We start from the raw sequence: 18,302 nt of genomic DNA on the forward strand, positions 1-18,302 counted from the left end.
GTCCACTCCTCAGTGTCACAGCCGTGAGCGCGCTGGGAAGGGCCCGCTTGGCGCTGTCTTGGGCAGGGGCCAAGCATCCGGCCAGGCCAGGCCCCCTCCCTCCTCCTCGGGGCGGCCAGCTAGAGGGGCCTGCAAGCTTCTCAGGCAGAAATTACCATATGAATGTGCCTCCTTCCCGGAGCCTCGGGCTGCGGGGACCTGGGAGGGGACAGGCTCCCACTCTGGGGCCTCCAGGTTCTGGGCTGACTTCGGAGAGCGACTGGAAGACACCGGGCACTTCCAGTCCCACAGTAGGTCACCCCCAGGGTGCAGAGGGTGCCAGGGTGAGTTGGGGTCTTTCCGTGGTCAGGGGAGGGCATGCTGGGGGACCCCGTGGATTGGGGTGACTCCCAAGTGTAGCTTTGTGTTGCTGCGGCTTGCGTCGGACCCTGTTGTTACTGTAGCTCTGGCCGTTTTGATCTGGTTTCAAAAGTCGCAGCTAATTACCACAGGAAATGTAGACTCTTTTAAAAAAAAACTTATTTTAGATACAAGAAGTGAGAGAGAGAGACGTCGACTTGTTCCACTTATTTACGCATCATTGGCTGCTTCTTGGATGTGCCCTGACCGGGATCAAACCTGCAACCTTGGCGGGTCGGAATGACGCTCTAACCCACTGAGCTACCCGGCCGGGCAGGAAGTGTAGGTTCTGGAGGAAGGATGTGAAGATGGGGATTAGATGCCGGCAAACAGATTCGAGTGCATCGTAAACTGAAACGTCCCATACACGGGCCAGCCCTTGGATGGCCCAGCTCAGTCCCTGGTGTCTTTCGGTCTTAGCCCAGCTCCTGGGGGCCAGGACCAGGTCTTGTATATTTTGGGGTCTCTGGTTGTGTCTCAGTTGATAAATTCTCTTTGCCAGTTGCCCGAATCGCTCTAAGTTTGGGCTGGTGATATGTCCTGTTTAACTGGACACATAACGAATTTGCCAGACGGCAAATTAATGGGCGCCAGGGAAAGTGGTCCTTGGAGTATGAAACTCTGACTCACGGAGACTAGGTCTCAGTGTCGTTTCTTCCAGGGACACCTGGTCCCTCCACATAGGGGACCCAATCCTTGCTGTAGGGGAGGCCAGGCCAGCTGCAGCCTGGGGAGCAGCTTAGCTGAGGGGCAGAGTTTGGGGTGGGCCCAGGCTTTCTGTTTGGAGCCTCCTGCCTACCCCATCTTTACCTCTGCTGTGCTCCTGGGGAGCCCCCAGGGTCTGAGCCCCCCGTGGGGGTAGGTGCAGATGGGGGTGGGGTTAGGGCCCTGTCCCAGGCCGGCCAGTGTCCGCCCACCTCCCCCCCCCCCCAGTGGGTGCCCCCAGACCCCCCCTGGGCATTTCCGGAGCACATTTTTCTGAATGGGAAGGAGCTGTCCTGGGAAGTCCATCCATCCTTCCTGCTCCCTGCTTTGTGGCTCCAGAAGGAAGATGGAAACCGGAAATCGTTCATGTCGCGGTCACAGGCTGCCGCACACTGAAACTGGGGAAGCCCGTGGGAAAGGGTGCAGCCACCCGCGGGGACCTCGGAGGGGCCAGGCGCCACCTGGATTCTCGGAGGAGCGGCGGGGCCTCCAGGATGCTCCGGGGAGAGGGTGGGCTCACCATTCATTCACCCGCTCAAGCAGCAGCACCTCACCCGTGCTCTGAGGCGGAGGATTTGCAGCGGTGAATTGGAGACCCCGGAGCTCCCGCCTGGTGAGGGAGGCAGGCGTTTGACTCGAGGATGGAGTACGCAGCTAGGAGCTGTAACCGGGGACATTTGGGACAAGAATAGAGGGGTTGGTGCCGATTAGCACCCTGGGAAGACTGGGGAGCGCCCGGGAGCAGCAGGAGAGAGCATTCTGGGCCCCGGAGACCTCTCTGAGGAGCCTTGTTTGAGGAGCTTTTAGGAGCCAGGGAGAAGGCCCATGCATTGACCTGGAGCGCTGGATGGGGCGTGCATTTCATTAACACACTGGGCATCACTGTGCGGGGCACTGTTCTGTGTTGCTCCGCCAGTGTCTTGCTTGGTCTGCAGCACTCTTAGGAGGCAACTCGTATTATCACCCCATTTTTTACGCATAGGAAAATGGAGGCACAGAGAGGTGAAGTTACTTGTTCAGGGTCACACAGCGGGTGGAATGGAACAGGATCCAGCCCCAGGATCTTGAGGCCTCGGATTCTGTGTTGTCCCAGGTGCAGTGGGAACCCCTCGGGGTTTCAAACCCAGGAATGATGAGATTAAGTTACAGTCAGTCCATCCTGGTGCTTCCAGGAGGATGGGTTGGGGGTAGGGGGAGGCAATTCTCGGTGACAGCTTGGATTGTGCTGTGTGGAGATGGGGGGCAGGGTGACCACCTGCAGATACGTTGGGTGAGAATGGACAGGGCTTTGGGGTGGGTGATTGGATTTGGGGTGATGGAAAAGGGGGGAGCAAGGCGATGCCCTGGATCTAGCTGGTAGAACTGGGTCATGGGTTTGGGATGGGAGGGTCCAGAGCTCAGTTTGGGGCATGCTCAGTCTGAGACATGCAGACCTCACTAGGGCAGGGGCCCCGCATACGCAGGACCGGGCAGAGGGCCTGGCACAGTGAGACGTCTCTGCTGAGCCATGATGAACTCAGGGACTGTCAGGCTGGCACTGGCACGAATCTGGACAGAGTTGGCGTTTAGTACCCAGCAGATGGGTGAAGTCCCTGGGGAGAGCGTCCAGCCAGGGACCAGGGCAGAGGTGGGAGAGGAAATGACCCAAGGTGTCCCTGCTCCTGCCACCCAGAAATGGAGCTGCCCCCTCCCCACTTCCCCTCAACCTTCAGACCCCTGAACCCCGTGATGAGAGGTGTCCTCTGCTCCTGACCCCTCCCCACCTGCCTCTGTGCCCCACTCTGCCTTTCTGAGGCGACCTTGGCGAGGGGGAGCCTCAGGCAGCATCCAGGGCCCAGCCGATCTGCACCAGAGAAGGACACTGCTTCATAGTTTTGGGTTAAAGCTCTTTTCTACTCAGCCCCTGGCAGGGGGTCCCGGTCGCACCCCAGAGGCCATCCCCTGTCTCCTTCTTGTCATTTTAGATGATTTCATCAGTGGGGGAAGCAGAGCCCCAGTCCCCTCTCTCGCTCCGTTTTGCACGGAGCTCTGGTGTGTATCTGCTGACAGCCCCGCTGATAGGAGAGGGGACTGGGGGCTCTGAGGCACTGCCCCCCCTTAGGGGGACATCCCCGATAAGAGGAAATTCCACCCTGTGACAAATGGCCAGTTTCCACCCATCCGCGGGGGAGGATCCCTTCTTTCCCTCTTTAACTTCACAGACATTTGCCAAGAACTAACGGAATCTCTGTGGTTGGTGGGGCCGCTCGGACTCAGTGGGCGGCCTGGCTGGGCCGGGGCTGGGTTCTGGGTTTGCTTTGGGTTAGGGGCCCATCTTGCTGGAAGGTTCCCTGGGATGGGAGAGGCCTCCGGCACATTTCCTGATCCTGCGAGGGGAGTGGGCCGTGGAAAACAAAATACAAAGTCAATCTGACACAGGAGGCGGAGGGCTCCTCCTGGGCCCTCTCTGAGTTAATTCTGTGGGAAGCCTTTTTGGAAGCCAGTGAGGACACTTGCAGGTTGGAGCCTGCTCCGCCTGGAGATTGATGTCTCAATAGGCCCTGAGCCTGCGAGGTCCCCGGCTGGAGAGGCGGCCCGGCCGCTGCAAATGAAGGAAAGAAAGGGCCTCTTCCAGGAGGGGGCTGGGGGGAGATTGGCTGGGGTCCAAATCTGCCTCTCCCGGCGGGGCCATTGAAACCGTGTTGGCAGAAAGGAAGACCTTCTTGAGATTCCTGCCGGGGCGAGGAGGGAGAGGCTTGCTTTTCAGGGTTTGGTGAGAGAAAGGCTGGGCGAAGCGGGGTGGGCAGTAAAGGCAGGGCCTCCGACTTCGGGGTGCCCGAGGCCTCTGAATGAATCAAGGCAGTGGGTGGTGCGCTGGCACTGCTGTGTCCCCTCCCAGGTCTTGCCAAGGGCGCCGGGTCGTGGGAGATTTTGATTCATGTGCCCTTCCACCCGCACAGAGGCCGTAAAACTGCGATCTGGGTTTGGGTTTCCTCTTGGCAAAGGGCAGGAGCTCCGTGGGAGAGAGACGCAGCCTTGGAGTGCAGGTCCCGCCCCTCTCCGGGAGCCGGGCGCTCTGTGCCGGGGCTCCGAGCAGTTGCAGGCCAGGCCGACGGCTCAGATTTCTGGCACTCGGTTCCTGACCAGGCTCTGATGAGATGTTTCCTGCCCCGGACAAAGTGTGAAGTGTAATTCGATTTGGAATTACTTATCGAATTAGACGAGCCCTGTGCGCCTTTAAAATTCAGTCCTTGATCCCACCCGCACGATTTGCAAAATTCGGCCGTTTATATTCAGTGTTTGCATCTTTAGAAGGAACAGGAAGTTCTCCAGTGACATTTATGAGGAGTTTGTAGTGGCTGGGGTGGGTTAATGGGGACACAGGAAACGAGCCTGTGTTCAAAGCCCTGCGGTCTGAGTCTCTGCTGCCCACCCCTGCAGCTCTGCCCACCCTGCAGCTCTGCCCACCCGGCGGCCCCGCCCACCAGCAGCCCCGCCCACCCAGCGGCCCCGCCCACTCGCAGCAGCTCCCAGGGCACAGCCCCTGTGCTCAGGGATGTTGGCCAGCTGTTCACAGCCTCAGCTCTTCTCCTCTCTTCCCCCTTGGCTTCTCCAGTTAATTTTCCACCTTGGATCATTTTAAACTTTTCCTCACCCTTCCCTGGCCACGGAGCCCTGGCTGATAAAAGTTCAGTGAAGAGATAACACAAATAAATTCTAAGCTCCCATTAGACTAAGTTATATTTTTTAACTGAGACCCATGGACCTAGGGGTTCTTTGATGAGCCCCCGAATTGTCCAAATTTATTGGCGGGTGTCTCCCTTCATGCATTTTTTTTAAAGGGAGGGAGTCCTTACCTTTCAACAGCTTCTAAAAGAGATTTGTGATACGCACACAAAAATTCTGGACTTTCTTACCAGGCTAGGTTCCTTACCTAGAGGGGACTGCTGTGAATCTGTCTGGAAGTTTGGGTAATAAATATTTGAATCGATGGACTTCACGTTCCTATGTGCTATCACTGTTTTCATTCAGACTCCTCTCAAGCCTGTAGTGTCTTCTCTTTTTCTTTACTATGTTGTAGGTGCTCAGGAAATATTTGTTGAATGAATCGATGTTGTGGTCCTGGTCCACTAGGACCTCAGGATCTTTTTCTGTCATTATTGTGTGTAGGCATTTCTTTAACATCTCTTTCCAGGGCAGTTCCCTCTCCAAGGTCTACCCACAGCAGCTTCTCCCTTCGCTCAGCCACTCGTCTCAGAGGTGGGGTGTCGTCTTTGAGGCCCCTGTGGGTTTTGTCAGCTCAACCGGGCAGCCCCCTGGAGGTGGAGCTTAAACGGGCCTGCTGACAATCTGTCCCGCATGGGTCCCTCCGGGAGCTTTGGCTGGGGCAGCTGGTCTGCCAGGCTTTGCCCGCATCAGCACCAGTGTCCTGGGAGAGCTGTCGCCGACCCTGAGAGGCCCCTGGAGTCCGAGACCCCATGCTGAGCCTGGTAGCTGGTATTGAAGAGCTCCAGCCCAGCTTGGCCTCAGCTGCCTTTTCTCAGAGGTTGTGGAGATTAAAATGCTCACAATTCCTTTCCAGCTGGCTGGGCGGCAGGGCCCTCCCCACGGCTGGCCAGGGGCTGTGATGATGTGTGAGCTCCCCAAGCCGAGAGGCATCCCCCCAATAGCTGGCTCCTTTCTAAGGCTGCCTCCCAGCCAGATAAGCATCCCACGGCCCCGGTCCCAGCGAGCCGCAGACCGCGATCCGATCCTGTCATCCTTGGCACGGCCTGGGGTTGGGGAGAATGTGTCCCTTGGTGCAGATGTCCTCAGATGGCGCTGGCTTGGGCTGTGAATTTCAGCCCCGGAGAAGGCACCCAGAAGAGCGAGGTCACCAGTTGGGGTTGGGGGGGCTCTGCCTCTTCCCTCCCCTCCTTGCTCTAGGGACCAATCCTTCCCCCCACCCCCAAATCCTGAGAAGAGGCCCCAGCAGGCGCCTGTGGTGAAGGAGGGGGCAGGTCCCCAAGACGGTCAGAGCTCGGGCAGCTCCATCACAGGCCAGGGGCAGCTGTCACCAGCCAGTGGGTGGCGAGGGCTCTCCTTCCAGGAGAGGCAAATGGGCCAGGGCTCAAAATGGGCACCTGCAGAGAGAGGTTATCTGGCTGGTCTGCTGCCCCCAGAATTGCCCTGACTGGGGGATGAAGGGGCTGCTCATGCGGGCACTGCTGGCAGCCCTGGGCACCAGATCCGCAGGCCTGTGTGCAGCGTCTGGGCCTCGGCTGCCCTCCAAGCCCATGGCTCTCAGGGGCACAGTGGGGTTCTTTTCAGTCCACTCCACTCGCCGCGTCTCCCTTTCTTTCCTAATACAGCAGCTGTTGAGCTCTAATTCCCACCCCATCCCATTCACCCATTTGGAGTGTGCAGTTCATTCAGTGTCGCGGGACCTTCCTCTCCGTGTGGTTCCAGAACATTCTCATCACCCCTAAAGGAAACGCCGTACGCATTAAGCAGCCACTGCCTCTCCCCCGGCCCCTGGCAAGCCCTGGGCTGCTTTCTGCCCCTGGGTTTGCCTGCTCTGGACATTGCATAGCGATGGAGTCCCACAGCGTGTGGCTTCACGCCTCGCTGCTTCCTCACATGCTGTTTTCAAGGCTCCTCCGTGGTGTGAGGACCTCACTGCTTTTTTATGGCCGAGTAATGTTCCACTGTCTGGATCTACCACATTTTGTTTAACCATTCATCCGTTGGCTGTTTTAGGTATTTCTTGAGTAGCTACTTTGTGCCACTCCCTGGGCTAGGAGTGGGGGATATCACCGAGCACGCCACAGCCTCGGGAGCTGGCAGGATGTAGCGATCTTGGACGTAAATGTGAAACCTCTTGTTTTTCTGTTAAGAACTTCCCTTTCCTATTAATAGCACTTGATGAAATTTGGGTGTGAAACAAAAAAATCAGGTGACAGGGCCTTGGGAAAGAGTGAGGCCCCAGTCCCAGGCAGGGGTCACTGGGGGAGGTGGATGGGTCACAGGTCAAGATGAGCGAAGCTGTGGACAACGGTCTGCCCATCGTGAAGGGGACTATGGTCCAGCCTGCTCCCAGCCCAGGGGAGACTCCCAGGACCCCATTCATTCCACGAGTCCTGATCCAGCGCCTCCTCCACAGGGCTCTGGAGCTCCAGTGGGGACCCACACAGGTCATTGCCATCCCCCCTGGAGCTCACGGTCTGTAGGGGACACACAGATATTAATCAGCTATCTCAGAATGAATGTGAAATTACAGGATTGATTAAATTCAACGAAGGTCTCGTGTTGGCCTGACCAGTTCCAATGGCATTTCAGAAAATATCACTCTGGGGACCTCAGATTCCCTGTTTGCAAAAGGAGTAGGTTGGAGTAGAACTCTGGGCCGAGTTACCATTTGCCACGTATAACTATTTAAATGTATGAGTTAAAATTAAATAAAAATTTCAATTCTTCGGTTGGACTAGCTGCATTTCAAGTATGCAGAAGTCACATGTGACAAGAGTTGGCGGTTCCTCAGATTACAAGTACTGTGACCATGTGACCAGCCATCCCACTCCTGGGTTTATTCCAGAGGAAAGCAGGCCCTCAAGGAGACGTGCACACCTGTGTTGGTGCAGCAGCAGCCCAAGCGCCCAGCGGCAGGCCAGCCGACACGGGGGGTGCTCCACCGGTGCAGCGGACTGTCGCTCAGGCTGGGAGGAAACCCTGGCCCGGCTGCAGCATCGATGGGCCTTGAGGACGCTGCTCAGTGAAATGAGCCAGACTGAAAGGAAAAGTGTTGTGTGGTCCTACTTAGGCGAGGCTCCTAGACAGTCAGCTTCACAGAGACAGAAAGTAGAAGGGAGGTTGCGGGGGGCTGGGGGCGGGGGGTTGTGTTTCGGGGGGAAGTCACCTTGTTGGACAGTGAGGCCGAGCGTCGATGGGGCTGGGCCATCGGTCTCTACCGTCCTTCCAGCTGGAGCACCTGGCGCCCTGAGCCCTGCACGGTGGCTTCCGTGGGAAAAGGGTCCACAGAGTGTCCGGGCGAACCTGCCTGCTGGGCTCCGCTCTTTCATGTGGAGGTCCTGGGGGTGACCCCGCAGCCTCCCCCTGGCCGGGCAGGGGCAGTTCTCGTGTTACTGTCACTGTGCCCACGGGCCATCGGGACAGGCAGGATCGAGGGCCCACCAGGGCTCCCCGAGAGGTGGGAGCGGACCCCACCTGCGCAGGAGGATGGGCTCATTCTGGTTTTATTATGATTTCTCGAGCAGGCCTGGTGGGCAGGATGTTTGCTTTGGTTCAGGTTCCTGCTGTGGGTGGTGGGCCTGTGGCAGGGCCGGCTGGGGCGGCTGCTCCCGGGACGCGCAGGGTAGTGAGGGGCTTCGGGGTCTCCCCCCAGTACTGCTGGGGGTGGGGGCGGAGGGTCACGGAGGGCTGGGTGGAGAATGGCTCCCAGACCCGCAGACACATGGAAGCAATTTCTAGTCACGTGGGCGGGGCCCCGAGCCTCGGTGCAGGCCGAGGCCCCAAAGCCGCATGTGCGCCCAGTAGCAGCTCTCGCCTGTGTTTACTTAAAGGTGCAGGGCCCGGGGAGGGCATTTCTGAATTGGGATCAGAGGGAGGAGGCCCCCTGGCGAGCGGTGGGCCTCAGCCTCCTCCTGGGTGGCAGTGGGTCCCCCTCCTGGTCCTTCGCCTTTCCCCGGCCTGGGGGTGGGCGCATGGACCCCTGGGTGCTCCCTGGCTTTTTATAGGAGTCCTTGTGAAACAGGCAAGCGAGTGACTGATTCTGAGATAAATCGCCCACCGCCGGGTTTCTGGAATCGGTCAGCCAGGGCCTTTGTCGCCTTCCTCTCTCTGCAGCCCTGTGCTGGGCTGGCGGGGGGCTAGTGGGGGGTAGAGTTGGTTATCTCCCCAGAAAGTAGAAACGCGGTTTACTGACCACTGGGCAGTGGCCTCTGGTCTGGCACCTATGTCGTGGGCTTCCTGGGGCCAGGGCAGGAGTGGGTGGTCGGAGGGCGTGGTTGGGGGCTGCTTGCCCACCCTGGCAGAGGCCCCACAGGGGCAGCTGAGTGGCCGGCCCGGTAAAGGTGTGTGTCTGGGGCACACTGGGACACAGGCCCCGGTGGGAACCCAAACTGGATGGACAGTGTGCCTCATGTCCCCAGTGGGCACCTTCCGGGCACCACCCCCAGCCTCTGATCTGGGCTTGTGGGCTCGAGGGCAGCCAGGGGGAGGGGCTGTGGAAAGGCAGAAGGTTCCGACCTGCAGACCGCGGAAGCCTGAGTTATTCTGAGTTCAGCCCCACCTGCCTGCCCGGCAGCTGACCCGAAAGCAAAACCTCACCCTGGCCTGTGGGCAAGGGGCGCTTCTGCTGGGCCGGCAGAGAGAAGGTGGCCACCTGGGTCCACTCCAGGGGAAGGGGGCTGCTTGCTCCAGAACCGCTGGACGGGGGGTGGGGGGGGAGCGTGGCTCTGCATACAGGTACTTCTGCCTCCAGGGAGCCCACTGGGCACTCCCGCCCACCCCAGGACTATTGGCCGGTAGCTGGGATTGAATTCACTTCACCCAGGAGTGGCAGGATGGACAGTGCTGGTCCCTCCCCGCCATTTTCATGAGGCTGTCCTCCCTCTGTCCTGGCCTAGGCTGCTTGACCTGAGGGGCCCTGAGGCTTTGAGTCTGCAGCAGGTGGTGCGGCCTCTTTGAGGCAGGTGAAGGAGAGGGGGGCCCACCTGGATACCCCGGGCCCTGCCCTCCTCTGAGCAGTTCTCCAGGGTGAAGCTCAGGTGCTGAGGAGTTAGGGAGGGGCAGGCTGGTGGAGACAGAGATGAAAGAGGGGACAGGTCTGAGAGTCAGGTGGCACTCAGAGGGCCAAGCTGCGTGGCTGCCTACGGTCAGTGCCTTTTACACGGCACCGTGGCTAGGGCCTTCAACTTCCAGCGTTCCTCGAGGATCTCTTGGGCAGCCTCAGTTTCCCCATCTGAAAAATGGGGCTGATGGTTGGAGCCACCTGAGGATGTAAGTGCTTGGTGGGCACCTGCGGATGACCCCCGTCACCCCTAACACCTCTGCTCTTCTTTCCACAGCCACCGAGGCAGCTCCCGGCTGCGTTGGCGACATGGCTGACACCCCCAGAGACGCCGGGCTCAAGCCAGCACCTGCACCTCGGAACGAGAAGGCCCCTGTGGACTTCGGCTATGTGGGGATTGACTCCATCCTAGAGCAGATGCGCAGGAAGGCCATGAAGCAGGGCTTCGAGTTCAACATCATGGTGGTTGGTGGGTTCCGCCCCTGGGGCACCACTCAACCCCACCGCTACGCCGGGGTGGCTCTGTGGGCCAGCACTCACTCCCGGGCCCAGTCCCCATTTCTGTAACGGGGGTGACAGACCCGGCCTGCGGGACTGGTTGCAGGTGGCACTGTGTGTGCATCCCTGTGCCTGCCTGAGGGTCCCAGCTCCTCCGAGTGGCCGCCGCCCCTGCATTCAGAGCCCCGGAAGGGCTCGTGGAGGGCGGCCTAGCTGGGCAGGCGCTTGGGAAACCAGGGCTCCTCCTTTCAGCTTCTACTGAAATGTCCCCCTCGCTTCCACTGGAGCCCTGGCCTCTAGTCCTATGCGGGCCTGAGCTTCCTGCACCAAGAGGAAGTGACCCAGTGACCTTTCACCGAGGCTGGCGGTCACTGGCCGCGTGCTGAGCATGCCAGCACTTGAACCTAGATGTTTCCAAAGGCTGGGAGCCCGGCCCCCGGGTCTTTGGACCGGAACCCCACAGTGTGGGCGGCCTGGCCGTGGTTGGACCATTGAAGCTCACAGACCTCCCTCCATGGGGGAGGCAGAGCCTGCCTCTGGAGTCCTGGGTGGGAGGCTCTGGGCAGAGCTTTCCCTCTGAGCCTCATGTGGAACCAGTGTGTCCAGAAGCTAAGGGTGGAGCTGCACCTGCAGAGCCAGTCCCCCCCAATCCTGCTCTGCATCTCAGCCTCTCTCAGGAGGGAGCCTGAGACCTGCAAAGAGTGAGTGGGCCCCTTGTGGTCAGAAGGTGTTGGGTCCGGCCATGTGCTGTGGGAGCTTGGCCGCTGCCTGGCTCTCCTTGACCAGAGCCCCGCCACTGAGTGGTGCTGGGGGTGATGCCCCAACATTGCTGAGTCACAGGGCCCGTGAACGCCTGGCCAGAGCCCCGCCGTGCCCCGCCGACCCTTGCCGACAGCCCGTTCTCCCCCCAGGGCAGAGCGGCTTGGGGAAGTCCACCTTGATCAATACCCTCTTCAAATCCAAAATCAGCCGGAAGTCGGTGCAGCAGCCAGCCTCCGAGGAGCGCATCCCCAAGACCATAGAGATCAAGTCCATCACGCACGGTGAGTGGGGCTGGGCTGGGCTGGGCTGGGCTGGGCGTACCTCCCTCCTTCCTGAAGCTGGATGCTGGGGTGCCGGGCCAGGACCCCAGGTCCCCTGAGTTGGGAACCTGCAGAAATACCTCTAGGCAATACCTCTGGGCATGTTAACTCTGGGTCAGGGGTGAGGGGTCAGCCCTGGGGCTCCTGTGGCCCCAGTCAGACTGAGCTCATAGAGACAACTGCATTTTTCACCAGAAATCATGAGCAGGGCCGCCCAGGTAAATATGACCAGCCCCTGCTGGACTTCTGCCGGTGGAGGCTCTCATGTCCCTGGCGTAACCTGGGGTGTCATTGCTGATCACCCTGGGGTGCCCCAAGTGGGCCTCATTGGGGCAGGGCTGGCCAGGCAGCCGGGGATTCCTTGTACCAGGTGGGGTGGCACACTGGGTGTGTCGGGGTCCTGGGCCACCCCCTGAGCCGGGTGGGCTCTGTGGTCTACGCAGATATTGAGGAGAAAGGTGTCCGCATGAAGCTGACAGTCATCGACACGCCGGGCTTCGGGGACCACATCAACAACGAGAACTGGTGAGGGCTCCAGGCCTGCGGGCGCGGGGCTGCTCCTCCAGGTGCAAGAGCTCTAGCGGGGTGCTCCTAAACCCTGGGGCGGGGGGTGGGGGGTCCCAGATTCTGGCCCGAAGCAGAGGAACCCTGGGGATCTTGCCCTTCCCCCACCCGCCCCTGAGGTCAGGGTCTGAGGTGAAGCTGAGAGTCGCGGGCCCAGCACACCCGCTGGAAGCCCTGGCCGGGACCCGGGGGCCTGTGGCCTGCGGGGGGCCGGGAGGCGCGTGCAGGCTGACCGGCCCGCCCTGCACCGCAGCTGGCAGCCCATCATGAAGTTCATCAACGACCAGTACGAGAAATACCTGCAGGAGGAGGTCAACATCAACCGGAAGAAGCGCATCCCCGACACGCGCGTGCACTGCTGCCTGTATTTCATCCCGGCCACCGGCCACTCGTAGGTGCCCCGCCTCCCCCTCCCCCCCCCCCCCCGCGTCCCGCCCTCCCCTCCAGCCCGGGTGTGGAGGCCTGAGGACCAGGTCGGCCGAGACGGTCCCTGAGCTGCACCCGGGCCCGAGGCGGGTGACCCTCCCTCGTTCCTCTCACTGTCCCCTGGCCACACTCACCCACAATGTCCCGTTCCAGCCTCAGGCCCCTGGACATCGAGTTCATGAAGCGCCTAAGCAAGGTGGTCAACATCGTCCCGGTCATCGCCAAGGCTGACACGCTGACCCTGGAGGAGAGGGTCTACTTCAAACAGCGGGTAGGGCTCCCCCTCCACCTGGCCCCCAGCCCTCACCCCTCGGCGGGAGTGAGGCCAGTAAGAGCCGTTGGACACAACAGGCCAGGTTTTTATTAGAAGAGAGAATCAGAAAGGGACAGTCTCTGCCCAAGGGACATGTGGTCCCCTCTTCCTCTGCCAAGGCCCCGGTGCCAGCTGTGTGGGGAGGGTGTCTGAGCAGGAGGGCAACCCTGGGCCGCGTCTTCTTAACAGGGCCACATGTCAGGACCACCTGGGAACTTGAAACCCGGGTACTAGGACCAGCACAGCCTCTGTCGCAAGGGTCGTGAGTGGGAGGCACTTCCATCTCATCCCCACGCTCGGGCCCAGGTGCCTGGGATTTTCCCAGCATGCTTAGGGCAGGACAGCCCCCTTAAAATGGGATTGTCTGTGGAGGGGAGGAATCAGAAGCCCCCGTGCAGCACACGGCCTGGGTCTGTGCTCGGGGCAGAAATGACGGCTGTTTGCTGGATGCGGCGATTGAACATCTGTGCTGGGCATCTGTCACTGCAGAGGGTGGTGACAGTTTAACACAGCAGGTCCACCCTGGGCCACAGGAGGGGCCCCTGCAGGCATTCGGGGCCACAGTGAGAGGAATTCTAGGTGTAGAGCTCAGGAGGGGAGGAACCAGCAGTCCCGAAAGACAAGGAGACACTTGGGACAATGACCCGAGTCCCTGGGGCAGTCGCAGTTCTCCTGGACGGCAGGTCTGCAGCTGCCCCTCCACTGGGGAGGCATAAGAACTGGAGAATGTCAAGGTCACCAGCCCCCAAGAGCCCACCCTTGACCCCGAGCCTGGGGCCACTGACACCGTGGAGGTCACGGCAAGGACAGATACCACCAGGCAGGTCCGGCTTGCCGCATGGACGGTGCCCACACCTCGCCCCTCTGCACCCCCAGATCACCGCCGACCTGCTGTCCAACGGCATCGACGTGTACCCCCAGAAGGAGTTTGATGAGGATGCCGAGGACCGGCTGGTGAACGAGAAGTTCCGAGTGAGTGAATCACCCTGGGCTCTGCTCCCGCCCAAGGGTGTGGGCTGGGGTCTTCCTGCCCCATCCAGGGGCCTGAGGGAAATGGCGGGATGGCCTCGAGCCATGAGAACATCACTCTCTGGGCTGGTAGGGGTGGCAGCCCCAGTGTCCACAGCGGCCCTCTTGGCTGCGGGGCCCCAAGCTCCGGACAGCGCCTCCCGGGGGCCCTCGTGTGACCCGCACCACCGGCCCCTCCCCCAGGAGATGATCCCGTTTGCCGTGGTGGGCAGTGACCACGAGTACCAAGTGAACGGAAAAAGGATCCTTGGCAGGAAAACCAAATGGGGCACCATTGAAGGTAAGAGCCCAGCTGATGTCCAGGGCCGCTGGACAGGCCAGCAAAATAGAGCCACCTCTGCGCACCAAGCGCCTCATCCCTTGGGTTGCCCCCCACCCACTGGGGAAACGGGAGGGGCAAGCGGCTCATCCCGGAGGGGCTGCCAGGTGCTGATGGAGCTGCGCGTCTCCCCGGATCTCCCGCTGGTGGGGCAGTTTCTAGGGAGAAAGGATTAGATCCTAATGGGCACTGCTGAGTTCTGGGTCCGGAGCTGATGTTTCACAGGCATGCTGTGTGACCCTGGACAAATTGATCCACCTCTCTGGGCCTAGGAAAAGGGCTGGGCTATAGCTCTGCCCAGCTCTGAGAACCAGACGGCCCTCCCCCTGCAACAATTCATGGGACCTCCGCCTCTTAGTGTCTTGTGGCCGCCGTAACCAGTTAGCACAACCTGGATGGCTTAAAACATAAATTCATTCTCTCACAGTTTTGGAGGCCAGAGTCCAAAATCAAGGTATCAGCAGGGTCTGTTCCCTCTGGAGGCTTGAGGGAGAATCTCCTAGGCCTCTCTCCCAGGGGCTGTCGGCCGTGCTTCACGTCCTTGGCTTGTGGACGCATCCCTCTACTCTGCTCTGCCATCAGCCTTCTGTGTGTCTGACGTCCCCTCTTCTTATAAAGACGTTTGTCATTGGCGTTAGGGCCTACCTTTCTTTTTCCAAATAACTCCCCAGTTGCAAGTACTGAGGGTTGGGAGTTGGACATAGTTTTGGGGACACAGTTCCACTCACTTCAGGTGGTAACACATCCTAGGTGGGATGGACCCGGGCGTTTCATTACTTTTCTTCTCTCTGTTCCGCCCTTTGTCGAATGGAGGGAGGGAAAGGACAGGTGAAAATGGGCCACTTTGCTCTCTGTTCCTTGACTGAAAGGCCCGGGTAGAGAAGGAAGGAGAATGCACTGGGGCCCAGCCACAGCCCCCACCCTGGCTCTTTGAAACTGAGCAAGTGCCCCAACCCCCCAGGGCCTCAGTTTTCACCATCCATAAAGTGGGTACTGTGCCAAGATTTCAGTAAAGTGAGAGATTGTCCGGAGACCACTGGAGCTTTGCGGGGAGAATGCTCTAAGAAGCTGATAATGAAAACTGTAGGCAGTGAGCACGCCCCAGGCTGCTCATTTTACATGGATTACTGTTAAATCCACGCAGCGCCCTGTAGCTGTGTCTGTCCCTCCTCGGGCAGAAAACCTGCCCAGCCAGGCCCTCGAATCCGTGGGCCCACTTGCACTGGACTGGAGGGGGGCAGGCCCAGCGACCTTTCTCAGGTGCCTGCGTGGGTGCTGGCTGCCGGGTGCAGGGCGGGTGTTTCCTGTCCACACCCGTAGGCAGCCAGGCTTTACCCTGGGCGTGTCCTGTCCCGGCCCCTCCCCTTTCAGCTCCTCTCTTCCTGAAATCTTGCTGCTTAGGGACCTTTTTGTGTTTGGGAGGGAGACCTTGGAAACCTGAAAGGGGCAGTGGGGGCCTGGGAGGGGCCAGGAGGGCGGCACAGAGGTTGGCACGCCTCTGCTGCCCCCTGGTGGTGAGCTCGGCCTGGCGGGCGCCAGTCGTGGAAACGGAGGAACTTGGGAAGCGAGCGGGGCTGGTTCTGTGGGTCCTGCTCGCCTGTCGTGTCCCGGTTCCTGCCGCATGCAGTGACCTGTGCGTTGTCAGGCCCCCGCGAAACAATAAGGGTGGCGGCGAGGGGGCAGTTCCCACAGCCCAGCAGCCTCTATGTGGACCCTGGGAAAACTTCTGTCCCGCCTTGGAGCCGTTGGCTCCTCTTGGCACCGGAGCTCCTGGGGGCGGGGCGGGGCCGGGCTCGGGAGGGGCGTCCAGTGACCCCTCTGCCTCCTCCCCTCAGTTGAGAACACCACGCACTGCGAGTTCGCATACCTGCGGGACCTCCTCATCAGGTGAGCCTCGGCGCCCACAGGACCCTAAATCGGGGCGTGGGGGTGGGTGATGGGCCTAAATCGCCGGCTGGGGGGCCCAAGCACAGTGGGGTTGGGGTGGGGAGGGCCAGGCCGAGCAGGGTGGGCACCCCGCCACCCGTCGCCCTCCTGTGCCCCAGGACGCACATGCAGAACATCAAGGACATCACCAGCAGCATCCACTTCGAGGCCTACCGCGTGAAGCGCCTGCACGAGAGCAACATGTCCAACGGTGTGGACGACAAGGAGCCGGGAGCCGAGGAGATGTAGATGCGCCGCTCCCGGGGCCCAGCCCCAGCCTCCCCGTGCCCCAGCCCACCCATTGCCCCGTTTCATTTTATATCATTTCCTCCGTTCACCATCGTTCCCCCCCCTCCCCACGGTGCCCCCCGAGGACGAGATGACTAGTGCCCCTGAGTGTGATTGTTACTGGCTCCGCCACGGGGCCTGGAGTGGAGGCCGAGCTCTGGCCGTCCCTGAGGTCTGGAGGAGCTGGACCGCGGCCGGGAGGGCTGGGAGAGGACCCGCGGAATCGGTGCCGCCCCCGCCCCAGGCCCAGCTCTGGGGGCTGGAGGAGCAACCTCCTGCTCTTGCTCTTGGCTCCCCACCCCACCCCACCCCACCCCTCCGCTGTCTCAGCCCCTGGAACATGCCGGGGTTGTGCCCAGGGGGATGGAGCCAGCCTGGGGGACCTGGAGCCCCTTCCTGCCTCCACCTCCCTACATGGCCTGGGCCGTAACTCAGACCACGTAACTCAGAGAGCCCCCCTCTAACCCCTTGTCCCCCCCAAGGGGAGAATAGTTAATTCCATGAGACACAAGTTGCCAATTGCTTAGACGTGGCGAGCACCACTGGCTGCCACCCACCCACCTGCAAGCCGTCCTGGAGCAGAAAGTGCCTTTATCTCTGCCGTCCACTCAGCCCACAGACTCTCCCAGCTGTCCCCCGGGACAGGAAGTGGGGACAGTTTGGAGAGAGAGGTATGTCCTAATCTCCCTGTGTCTTCCTCTCGCTGGGATTTGATTGAGGACTCAAAGGAAGAAAAGAGATGCACCCCCGCCCCTCCCCCTGAATTTTGAGTTCAAGTGAGTCCGCTGGGGAGTTGAGCAAGGAAATGATGGACAGGTGCCCAAAGGAAGGGAGGCTCTGTGGACCGTGGCTGGTCTGTTCAGAGTGGCCCCAGTGGCCTTGGTCCCTGCCCCGTCCTGCCCCCTGTGACTGAGCAAGTGTGCTTGTGTGTGTGTGTCTGTCTGGACGTCCATTGGCCCAGGTGCTCTGGTTAAGTGAAGGCCCAGTCGGCCACCCAAGAGGCACACTCAGCCCTGGCCTGGCCCTGACTGACGCTGTGACCCGGGGAGTTGGGGGGCCAGGCGACCTTAACTTTCTGTTGCCCTGAGTGTGCCTGGGTCCCTGCACCCCAGGGCCCATTAAGAAGACTCCAAAAGAGGGAATGTCGGGGAGTCAGGTTGCACAGCCCACAGCTGGCCATGTGCTCCCTCACCCTCTGTCCCCATGAGGGGACCAGCTGGGACCATCCACGAGTGCACAGTGGGAGAGATTAGACAGAGGCGTGCCCGCAGGTGTGCCCTGGGGGGTGTGTGTGCGCATGTGCGTGGGTGTTGTCACATTGGGTGTTCACTCCCCACCTACCAGAGGAAGGACACCTCAGCGAATCAGTTTACTTGCCGACTTGCCATGTTTTTGCCAAAACCACGATTTTGAAGGACGGGTCCATCTCCAGCCTCGGGGCGGGGCGGGGCAGCCTCCCCGGTGGGCTCGCCCCCCAGCCTCTGCGCTGCGGGGGGCTCCGCAGCGTCCGCCGCGGGACGCCTTCGCTTTCCTTCTGTAGCCAGATCTCGAAAAACCCTTAGTTTCACTGGGGGATATGTTCCGCAGTGGCCTTTTGCTATGTGCCTCCTCCTGAGAAATCCGTCTTTTTGTATAAATAACGAAGTGTTGAAAACGTATTTCCTGAAATAAATGATCCAAATGCAAACCGGGCCGTCTCCGGAGTGGGGTTCCTCCTCTGACCCTGGGCGCAGGCTGACGGCGCCCGGGATTGTTCGATTCCCTCGGGACTTGAGAGGCGCGCGTTTGCGGGGATGATTGACGAGCGAACAGCGGACCTTATTTATGGTAAAGGAGCCTTTGGAAGGTTCCCCCAGGGAGGAGCCGTGAGCGGTTTATTACCGTCTCCTTGGAAATAAGTCGTCCTTGAAATTTAAACCCACTGGAGCCCAGGAACTGCTAGCGCTTCACAAGCTTTTCATGCCTGTTTCACACGCCCCAAGAGGA

At 60.3% G+C, this 18,302-nt stretch overlaps 1 protein-coding gene across 2 annotated transcripts in view; it reads left to right on the forward strand.

Moving 5' to 3' along the window:
• Window positions 1-16,769, forward strand: part of SEPTIN9 (septin 9) — a 73,274-nt gene extending 56,505 nt beyond the window's left edge. For both annotated transcript variants that reach the window (XM_087826376.1, XM_087826377.1), the window contains 9 exons: window positions 10,149-10,340; window positions 11,281-11,412; window positions 11,895-11,976; window positions 12,269-12,406; window positions 12,595-12,712; window positions 13,631-13,726; window positions 13,967-14,063; window positions 15,938-15,989; window positions 16,148-16,769. In XM_087826376.1, coding sequence (XP_087682502.1) covers window positions 10,149-10,340; window positions 11,281-11,412; window positions 11,895-11,976; window positions 12,269-12,406; window positions 12,595-12,712; window positions 13,631-13,726; window positions 13,967-14,063; window positions 15,938-15,989; window positions 16,148-16,277 — 1,037 coding nt within the window. In that variant the 3' untranslated portion in view covers window positions 16,278-16,769. The remainder of the gene's footprint in view (window positions 1-10,148; window positions 10,341-11,280; window positions 11,413-11,894; window positions 11,977-12,268; window positions 12,407-12,594; window positions 12,713-13,630; window positions 13,727-13,966; window positions 14,064-15,937; window positions 15,990-16,147) is intronic.
• Window positions 16,770-18,302: the final 1,533 nt, after the last annotated feature.

This window comes from Miniopterus natalensis, chromosome 17, assembly GCF_054644295.1.
Source record: "Miniopterus natalensis isolate mMinNat1 chromosome 17, mMinNat1.hap1, whole genome shotgun sequence".
Classification (NCBI taxonomy): Eukaryota; Metazoa; Chordata; class Mammalia; order Chiroptera; family Miniopteridae; genus Miniopterus; species Miniopterus natalensis.